Source organism: Anser anser (assembly GCF_964211835.1).
Source record: "Anser anser genome assembly, chromosome: 4".
NCBI classification, from domain to species: domain Eukaryota; kingdom Metazoa; phylum Chordata; class Aves; order Anseriformes; family Anatidae; genus Anser; species Anser anser.
Genome location: NC_139724.1, coordinates 50,207,442 through 50,218,208, shown reverse-complemented (window position 1 = coordinate 50,218,208; position 10,767 = coordinate 50,207,442). Strand labels below are relative to the sequence as shown.

Below are 10,767 nucleotides of genomic sequence, written 5' to 3'. Positions count from 1 at the left end.
GAAGAATCTGATTACGTGTGTGTGGCACATACCATGTGTTACAACAAGATGGAACGAAAACTACAAAACTTAAACATCTAATCTGAACATCCCAAAACCTGGGGAACTTCAGTTCTAGGGCAGATGATCTTTGATGACTGATCTCCATTTCTACCGCCATGCCAGGACTTCCCAAAATGTGGCTTAGCAGGATACCCATCAAACTTCTGCCAGTGTCATTATCTTATATCAACACACAGAAGAAAAGATATTGAAGAATACTGATGGGGATGGGTTTTGAGGGGTGCAACATACTCTGTCAAGTGTAGCCTTCTGGCTAGAGTATTGCCTGGCAAGGAAGATAAATGTCAAATATATACGTGATAACTTATATGTGAAATCCTTCCTAGGAACCCTTACAGCAGATCTAAGAAGTGTCTCACTTACTGTGCTCCCTATCTGACCTCCCAGCTCTTCTTTTCCTGGCTGTAAGATGCTTCAAGGAGAGGAATGGAGAAATGTCTGAAGCTGGACACCCACAGCCCTGTAGTTGGGGCATTAATCTCGTGCACAGAAGGTGTTTGTCCTGTATTGAACCTGAAGGGATGTTACCAGTGGCATCTCCCACTTTCTGGCCAAGTGCCCTCATGATGCAGTAGCCTATACAGGTCTCATTTCAAACTACAATAAAGAGAAGGTGAAATCAAGTCTGATGTTGTGGCTTAATTTCCCTTGCACAGTTTTTAGCATAAGCAGTTACAATTCTTGGAGTCCCGATACCCTAATGTTGGTCAGGCTTGCACTGAGAATGAAGGTGTTCACAGGGCAGAAAAGACAGACAAAAATGAGACAGCAGAGAGAGAAGGTGGGAGTTTTAAGTACGGATTCAAAATAAAGCAACACATTGCTACATAAGGGCAGGGGCCAACATTTCAGCTATAAGAAGTGAGAGCAAAGAAAAACAAGTGGGAAAAAATGAATAAGACTTTAAGGGAAACTGCTACTCCCCAGGCAGAAGCCACAACACAATTAGATCAACCCTTCCCTAACTGAGCACAATAAAGCCTTTCAGAGGAGATTCAGTCTCTACAAACAGCCTATTCCTCAGACCAGTTCTCTAAATTCAATTACTTCCAACTGTTAAAAATTGCTGAAGTTTCTTTACTATAGATGTCCACAGAAATGTTCATAGACCTGTACAATGTCCTAAATAGCTAGATTTGTTAATGGTACTTGAAATAAGTAGCACTTGATAAGTTCCCCTGTCAACAGATAGAACATAAGAAAATACATGCAAGAAAAGATCTACTCATAGCCCTCACCTCTAAATTTCTGGACCCTTTTAATAAAATGCAGTTTTATCTATTAAAATATTGTGACCCTCGTAATGCTACAGAACACTGATACAAAATGTGAATAGTACAATATCCATTATATAATATATATTTATATTTTAATATATTACATTTATTTCTACATAGAGGGGCTATAAATACTGTATATGCCTTATATTCATGGTTCCCAGCATTTGACTTTATAGTAAGTACAAACAAACAAACAAACAAAAAAAAACCAAAAACCATTATAAAAATACAAAAAAGAACTCGGTAGAAATAGCTTTACATTTTAAAACCTTGTAGCCTGCATTGTGTCCATCAATGGAGCTCTGTGACTACAAGAGCACAGGTCAGAAGTCGTCCAACCGTTAGTTACAATCTCACTCCTCGGAGAAGATCGGAGCTGCCATGAAACCAGTCACGGATTCCAAGACTACAGAAACCCCAGTCTCTGCTGGTTCAGACTTGGAATTTGTGAGTGAAAGACCCTGACCTACATCTGGGGAAGGGGGTGAGATGAGAAGGTAGGGTGCACTTAGGATGCCCCATCGGGACTACAGGACTGCCCAGGCCACCCTTGAAGGGGAGGCATGTCCCAGGCACCCACATCCCATCATTTGGCTCCCCCCCGCTAACCAGGCAAGTCTTCCCTACGGAGACACAGCTCACGAGGTCTGGTACAGCAACATTTTTTCTCTGCCAAGGACAGAGACCATCACCCCCCCCTATATTTAGCCCTGCCTATGTTTAGCCTCAGGCCATCAGCGAGTGCCAGAGCCTTGAGCTGGAGGTTCCTTTTTTTGTTTGTGGAGGTGCAGGCAAGGGGTAACTCTGAGAAACAAGAAGCCAGTGCCGTGCTGTTTCCTTCCTGGAGTCCAGCCGGGAGAAAAAAAAAGAAAAAAAAAAGAGCAGGGCTGTGCCTTTATTTCGTACAACTAGAAACAGTTAAGCTGAATGTCATGCCGCTGCCTGTGTTGGGCAGATACTCAGCATGTCACAAGGGTCCCAAAGGCCACAATGCTGCCTCTGTCATCGGGTCGGCACTGCACCCACTCACCCCAGCCAGGGCTGAATGTCCTCGCCCACCAGCGTCTCTGGAGGAAAGCACCCCACAGCCCGGCACTGTGCCTCTTTGCTGCAAGGTGCTCCCGTGTCTTCTTCACGAAAAAATAAACGTCTTTTCCTAGTCTCGTGGATGTGGTCTCTGTACACATCAAACCCAAATACTGCCAGCCCAGGCAAGGAAGGCACATCACAGGGGACCTGGAGCCACTGGCTTCGCTCTAGAGCGGCGGGGGTGGCAGCGACGCGGCGCCGTCATACGGCAGCCCTTGCGTGCGGGAGAGGGCAGGAGAAGCCTCCTGGGTGCACAAGAGTTCAGTCTCCTCGCTGGAGTAGATGGTGGTGTCCATGTCGTCCGAGTGGTACCCGGACTGGTACCCGCTCGTCTGGTTGGAGGCTTCGGACATGACGGACTCGTTGCTCTTGCTGGGCACCAGCGTGCTGCAAAGAAAGCGAAGAGGAGCAGCTCAGAGAGAGCCACAGAGACTCGTCTGCTGGTGGCAGCTGCTTTCCATCACAGCACCACCAAAAGCAAAACGGTGCATTTGACAAAACTGGCTTTAAGCCCTTTTAAACATATGTTTCATTATAAGGACAGGCTTTTTTATACGCCCTAACTTCACTAATGAAAAAATATTTAATTTTATAACAGTGCAGGGAGATAGATTGTGACTGCAAATGAAACAGAGAGAAAATTTTGAGATTCTTTGTACAATTAATCCAAGGTGTAATTGTAACTGCTCTATACCTTTGTTTGCACAAAATAATTCCTCTGAGAAGCTCTCAGAGAGTATACGTGAGGTTTCAGCTAGATGAATGCCACTGTGTTTCCTGTGAACCGCACAATTAAAGCCCTGTACAATGCTCTGAAAATACACCCAGGTACATCCTGAAAACTCAAGAGTCAGCTTTAGGAAAAAAAAGAGCTCTTTGTCATTCCAGTTGTGTGCACTGGCTCAGTTCTTTCAATGGGTGGTTGATGCTTTTGCAGCTGATAAATACAAGTCCTTCTGCAGTGCTGCCTGATGCTTACAGCAGCTGTGTTACCTCCCCTCTCTTAGTACCAGATGCAGATGACCAGACATACAATGCGCAACTTTTCTTTGTGTTTTTAAACATATAGTAAGAAAAGCTTTTATGTTTCAAGAAAATTTACAAAGCTATCAGTGTTCTGAATTACTACAAGAAAAAGGTCATATTCAATCCTATTTGCAGCCTGAGCCTTACCTAAAGGGTATTTTCACTTCTTTGTCTCTCTCTTCCAGTGTCTTCAGCTCTTCAGATGCAAGAACCATCCCACTATCTGTTTGGTTTTCCTGTAAAGGTGTTAAAAATGCATTAAATGAAAAGGGTTAAAAAAGGAAAAAAAATACACTTATCAATAAAAGAGGAAGACAAAAAAAGCAGACAAACAGCAGAGAAACTCACCTCCTGAACAACTTTTACAGTGGTTACCAATGGGACATCTTCGAACGTTTTCACACTCACAGGTCGGCTTTTTCTTTTGCTACCTTGTCGGTACTGACTGAAAAGAAAACAAAAACAAAAACAAAAACTTTGTGTCCACTATCTACAACTTGGCTGCAAACAGCACTATGATATCAGAATCCTTTTATCGCTCTACAGAGAAAATAATCTTTTTGTCAAAACATATTATGCAAACCTCAAAATATCCATTTATTGAAAAGGATGAGCCGCCTAGAAAGTGGCAAGTTTCTGACCTCCTGCTCCTGACAACCTTGATCTCTGAGCAAATTCTAAAAAACAGGTTTGAGAAAACAGCTCCTTTCCTCAATTATGCTGGAGGCCTTCACTTCCTGCAAGCTTTGCTCAGAAGCATAATAAACAGAGGAGCCCGGAGCAAAGGCATGTGTCTCTTTCTTTGGGCTGAACTTCAGAGACCCCTGGCTGGACCTAGGACAACAACAGCAGACTCTGCAGACTGCCGCCCTTAAGCCATGGGGATCACAACAGGCAGCACTACATCCCTCATGAAGGCTCTTCTCCAAAAGAAGCCCTCTGGTCAGGATGACATCCATGAAAAAAACAACTCCAAAAAAAACAACAACTGGAATTTCATGAAGGTACTAATACAGCAAACACAACAGCTACCCCCCAGCTTTCTGTCTTGGTGCATATGGAATGAAATGGATGTTGTCTCAGTTAAACAGGGCTAATTTATGTTCCTGACAGCTAATGAAGAAAAAGCCATGCTGGGCATTGTAGAGTTGGAAGAGAAGCCCACATACACCTGTGCAAAGCTGGAGGCAATTGAGGGCATCATTCATCCCCTTTCTCAGCTTTGAGCCTGGTTGTGCCAAGTCCTGCCAACCTCCTGTTGATTTTAATTTGTCTCATAAATCTAAATAATTTTTAATATTCTCTGTGTTTTCCCTGTGCTTGCTTCTCCTCCTCCAGCTTTGATTTAAAGACTGTAGTCATCAGCCTCTCCTCATAGCTACTACGTTTGTGGAGAGCAAGATACAGACTTTTGTGTCTTAAAAATTTATATTTTGGAGTGCCCCACTACTAAAACATGAGGCTGAGAGTTCATCTCTAGGACTGAAGCGTTCAGCTGAAGTGTGAAATGCCCTGTGCCTACCTAGTCTTTTCTAGAACCACATAGGGGATTCACCTCTTCTACGATACCCCACAGCATCTATCACTATAGGTCCACCACAGATACCCCAGCAGCACAACAGAAGCAAGCAGTGGACAGAACCCAGTGACAATTTACCTCACATTCCCCTTGGCTATCAATTCATGACCTGTGTACCAACATTTCACGTTAGGAGGGGAAATGCCAGCGAGGCTACTTATCGACAGATTCATTACCATTAGTTTTTTTAGGGAGCTGCAATATAAGAGTGTGAGCACACATGAATTGGATCAGTACAACTTTGTATTTGTTCTGTTTCTTAAAAACTAACAATACTCTTGCGGTTTTTTTGAATGAGAACACCAAATCTTGAAAGGATAATGAAAAAATCTAAAGGTCATCACTAGCATTTGGGAAGGTAAGAAAGCTGTTTTTGCCTACAGAAACTTTATTCTTATCCCTATGGAGGAGGTTAAATATGGACCAGAGCAGCTGAAGTCTCTTCCTTTCATTTTCCCTGCCCCCAGCATGAACAAAAACTGCCCAGAGGCCCCAGTAGGATGTCCACCATATAAAATACCTAATTCCTGCTGTGTTGTCATAATGGAATTTAGGATCACAGACTTCCTCTTCCTCCCTACAGGAAGCAGGTGAAGTTGGGAGAGAGAGACCCGAATCCTCTTCCATATTCAGCGATACTGACAAAGGAAGGACAACGTAGTCTTTACCATCCTGTAGAATGCAGTGAAAAAAAATACAAAAATGAAATAGGCTATAGAGATATACAGTTACGCACACATACATGGAGAATGTATCAGTCCAGCAGAGATACCTGGTCTGTTTTCTTAAATTACAAGCATTATATCAGCTTTGCAGGAGCAGCTACATTAAAAAAAGGAAACTTAAATAACCCCTGGCGAGTAGTTTAAGATTAAAAAATGGGAATTTTATATGACATACATTTATATGCCGTAATAAAATGTGTAAGCAGAGTCTTTTCTTGATGTCTTTGAAATAAAAAAAAATGTCATTTTTAGTAATTTTTGAATCCCGATAATGCAAAGTACATGAATCTGAGGAAAAAAAATAGACCTAAACTGAAGATGAGATTGAATTGGATTACAGGATATGAATCATAAAGACTAAGTTACATGTAAGAGGTAAATGAAAAAAAGGATGAAATGGAGATAGCAAAAAAGTAACTTTTATATAAATACTTCAGAATCTCACTTGATGTGAATAACAAGGATGATATTTTTAAAACTTTTCTCCACTTATTTAAATTTCTGCTCTTAGGCATAAAAATTGGATTATGCATCCTTCAGTACTGTGTATCTATTTGTAGTGCCATAAGAAATCCTTTAGTAGATTCCAACTCTTCTCTATTTTTTTTTTCATCTTTCTCTTTTGGGTTATGATATGACACACACATAATTAGCTATTAGTTACCAGACAGTAAATAATTTTTGTCTTTTGTAGTCACAGTACACTATAGTTCATGACAGGAGTCTAAATCGTTAGTAATCCAACTATACCAGGTTATGGGCAGATATGCATTAAAAAAAAAAAGACTCTGTACATAAGGAACATAAGTCTGTGGACTCTCTCTCCTTGGATATCTTCAGAAGCTGCCTGGACATAGTCCTGTGCAGCCAGCTCTGGATGCCCCTGCTTGAGCAGGGTCATTCTTCTCTACCAGTTGTCCCAACTGCTTGTTGGGAGCAGTGGAAGAAGGAAAGGCTCTCCCATGGCTCCAGCAGTCAGTACTTATCCATGGTATTTCACGGTGGCTGGTGAGACAGATGAGGTTCAGTTAGTAGTTTTAGTAATCAGAGAATATATTTCATGTACCTGACGGACGTTGGCTTGCAGTAAATTCCCCAGGTGCTCCACGAGCTCTGAAAAAGTTGGTCTCTGCTTAGGATCTCCATGCCAGCAATCCAGCATTGTCTGGTACCTGGAAGGACAAGCCCATTAAAATACCAGCGTAAAGAACACAGAACCTATTGCTTGCTTAAACACCTGTTGTTATTGTGGGGTAACTGTCAGCTGAAAGAATGTTTTCTTACATTTCTGGTGTTGTGTAGTCTGGTGCTCTCATTCTTGTTCCTTCTTTCAGTCTTCTGCAAAATTCCTCATCAATTTTCACTCCAGGGTATGGTGACGCGCCTAAAATGAGAGCAATGTTAATTTGAATGCATTAGACTCTTTAAATTCTGGAATTAATTTTCAAACATATAATCCACTATGGCCTGAGTTAATAAGGTAGTTCAGCATATTTGGATGTGCAAACAATTTATATTTATGATGGCAACAGCAACTGATTGACTAAATGAGGCACATAATCACATACTGAAATTGTATGAAGATGCATTTAAGTCCATGTTCCCACATTTGCATTTTTAAGGAAATTTGAGGGTTTCATATTGATGGAGAAAATAAACAGGCAATCTATGAGAAGTAAAAAAAATGCTGAAGAGAATCCAAGAACACTCTGACTGTTTTCTTCAACAGGCTCTGTTGTTTAAATTTTAAGAAGGTCAATAAAATTAAAGTGACTCACCTAATGAAAATATTTCCCACAGCAGAACTCCGAAGGACCACACATCACTCTGAATGGTATATACTCTATCAAAAATAGTTTCTGGTGCCATCCATTTTAGGGGTAGTCTGGCCTGAAAGCATTTTCATTAAAAAAATAAATAAATATCATGGCTCAGTAAAACACTGAGTTTCCACAAAGCCATTTAAGGTGAAAAACAGTATCTCTCTCAAATAGAGAATCTGAAACTTACATCTCCTTTCCTCACGTAATCCGGGTCTTTGTAGATATCTCGAGCCAAGCCAAAATCACAGATTTTGACCACGTTATTGTCTGACAAGAGGATATTACGAGCAGCCAGGTCCCTGTGGATGCACTGCAAAGAGAAGTAAACAACTTTATATGCTGCCTGTTGTCACAGCTCCGACCGCAGGGCTGATCTCTTTCACATATGTGCTCTCCTACCCTCAAAGGCCAGATAATTCTTTAAACCTTTCAAGAAAATGAAACCTCAGCATCCACAGTTACTGATTTTAAGTGCTTTTTTGATGGTCACAACTGATTTGGCTCAGGAATACTTGTGTTCCCAAATACAAACATGCATCTGTTTATCCACTATGCAGAAAGGGCCTTTGAAGTTAGCTAATTATTTATCCTAAGAAGCTGACACAAAACAGGTTCAGAACTGATTACCTTTAGATTTACTAAGGTTCACTAAAATCTGTATACTCCACTCTTGCTCTGAAAAACATACCAGACTGAAACGCCAATTTGATTCCAATACAAACTAATCCCGACTAGAGAGAGAAAAGTCCATGACTTTACCTATGCAGAATGACAGTTTAGCCAACAACCAAAGACTTAAAAACTCAAGTTTCAACAGCTCGAAGTAAAAAATCTAGGCTCTGAAAGTAGCTGCAGATTTGCTTCTAGTATGGATTAGAAATACAGACCGAGGAAAGACCTACTTTTACATATACACACCAACCAGGATGCATAAAAGCGGACACATTTTTTAGAAAAAGTTCTGATGCCTGCCTTGCAGACCTAGCCTGCACTCTAGAGCAGTGTTATATTCTCCATTTCTATTTCCTTTTCCCATTTCTGAGTAATCTTGTTTCTATACCACTGCGGGGAATTCCTCATTCTCGCTGGCATTTACATCCTTTTAAACATGTACTATACATCCTTCTAAACATGTACTATATATATTTAGGATCAAACAACGGAGATGCACTTATAGAAGGTTAAAATGCAGGTGAGGTGCTATTAACAACCAGGACATTAATTGTTTGCTAAGACACTCTTTGAAGAAACAACATCCACAAAGTTTGGTAGATGATCATTGTCTCTCCTCACACAAGTTACAGGCAACTTCCTCAGAGCAAGCCCTTCTCTCTAGTGTAGCTCCGTTTACCAGGGATTTGTCCTTAATTCGTCATCCTCATACATCAGCTCCCCTCCTCCAACTACTTAATCATTATTCTATGAAGCGGTGACCCATAAACCTTATACAGATCACTAACATTTGTGTCAATAAACGCACGGGCTGTTTCGCTCTGTAATATTTATGATTCGGATATGTCTCATGGCAAAAAAGAAAATGTTGCGGATGACTGCTAGTCCAAAGATGAACACGCTGTTTCCTTCCACAGACCTACAGCACTATTTCCTACAGTCAAATAAATAACATGCCACTCTTCCTGAGAAGTTCCTTACTTTGCGTGAAGCCAAGAACTCCATTCCTCTCGCCACCTGGAAGCTATAACAGATGAGGTCCTCCATGGTCAAAGGGTTCTTGCAAAGGTCTTCAGGACCAGCTGCAAAGAATCAGGCAACAGTCAGGCATGCCCTTTGTCACTGATTTTACCCATAACTGCTTCTTAGGTAAATGTCCATCTTAACCTCATGTCACAGTGAGCTGGAAGAGCAAAACAAGCCCTTTTTTTTGGCTGTATAATTGCACTAGCAATCCATTTTGCACCAAACTAGACCTGTGCAAAATACACTTTGAGATGATGGGTTTTACTCCAGGCTTCCTCACTGACTTGCAGAGTTCCCACCGGTGGAAAGATTTGTGAAACAATCCCAAAAGAAAAACAGCCAAAATCACAGCTCATGAGTTCCTAGGACAGGAAAGGCTTGCTGTGGTTTCAGCAGATGACTTTGGAAGCAGATTAGAAGGAGGTCACACCTAGTCCTTATGGGGGAAAAATATGCCATGGGGAGAAAATCTTGAGTTTGGCAAAAAGCCCTGCTAATTTTGGGTAGAAAAAGCCTAAGTTCATCTTCTAGTGACCTTGAGGAATAATGTACTCAAGTATCCAACAGATACCTCAGCATTTAGTTCCTACTGAATTATATGTCTCAAGTTCTGTGCACTGCTCTTGATTTTAAGAAATCTGCCACAAACTACAACTCTTCTGGCGCAAACCCTCATCTCGAGGCCTGCTTTAGGCCTACACACTTCAACAACATCCCAGGCTCAGAGGGTCAGCGGTTACACTGAAGAGGTCTGAAAAGGACCAAAATGGTGTAGAAATACCTCATAAAGCACATGCCTGATGTTACCTGTTAGATTCATTAATATACTGATCATTTTCTTTGCATTGCGTGATTCTCAGTATTAGTTGAGACAAAGGCAGCTGAGCTATGGCCTCCCTCTTTGACCAGTCTGATCCCACCACTTGCTGAAATAAGTGCTCTCTGAAACACTTTGGCAACAGTGAGCACTTTGCACTGTGGCTGCCAAAGGAGGACATGGCAAATACATCAGTGAAACCTCTGCAAAGGATATGTATATTCAGGGGAGGCTTTGAATAAGAGGATAATTCAGGTTTCCTGTTCCTGACGGACCACCTGCACAGAAGGAAGGCAATCCAGCTTCTCTGTGAATAAGCAGTGAAGCAGCTGGTGTTTCACGATATTTAACTTCTGGGTAAACACTGAGGAAATTAGTTTAGCATTCTGGCAAACCCTCTCTATGCTACCTTTGGAAATTGTGCTCCTTGATTTTTCTTGAAGACCTTGGGATGTTAAATAGATGGTTCTCCAAAAGGCAGTGCACTAAAACTGAACCCTTCTAGCCCGGATGTTATCTGGGATTGGGTGAGGAGTTTGGGATGCTGAACTACAGTGATCCATAGCTCAGCAACTTTGATCATCCAGGAAATACTCTGCACACAGTTTGAAGAAGATTTGGAAATCACTCTGTCCCCCATGCCCCCATCAGCCTCCACCAACGACAG

The 10,767-nt window shown here is 41.6% G+C and overlaps 1 protein-coding gene across 1 annotated transcript in view; it reads right to left on the bottom strand.

Moving 5' to 3' along the window:
• Positions 1 to 1,406: 1,406 nt before the first annotated feature.
• The window catches only part of KDR (kinase insert domain receptor), a 28,060-nt gene continuing 18,699 nt past the window's right edge, over positions 1,407 to 10,767 (bottom strand). The window contains exons 22-30 of the mRNA XM_083835383.1: positions 9,239 to 9,339; positions 7,773 to 7,895; positions 7,541 to 7,652; positions 7,047 to 7,146; positions 6,829 to 6,934; positions 5,558 to 5,709; positions 3,807 to 3,903; positions 3,606 to 3,694; positions 1,407 to 2,819 (exon numbers count right to left, since the gene is read on the bottom strand). Of these exons, the coding sequence (XP_083691509.1) occupies positions 2,600 to 2,819; positions 3,606 to 3,694; positions 3,807 to 3,903; positions 5,558 to 5,709; positions 6,829 to 6,934; positions 7,047 to 7,146; positions 7,541 to 7,652; positions 7,773 to 7,895; positions 9,239 to 9,339 (1,100 nt within the window). The 3' untranslated portion in view covers positions 1,407 to 2,599. The remainder of the gene's footprint in view (positions 2,820 to 3,605; positions 3,695 to 3,806; positions 3,904 to 5,557; positions 5,710 to 6,828; positions 6,935 to 7,046; positions 7,147 to 7,540; positions 7,653 to 7,772; positions 7,896 to 9,238; positions 9,340 to 10,767) is intronic.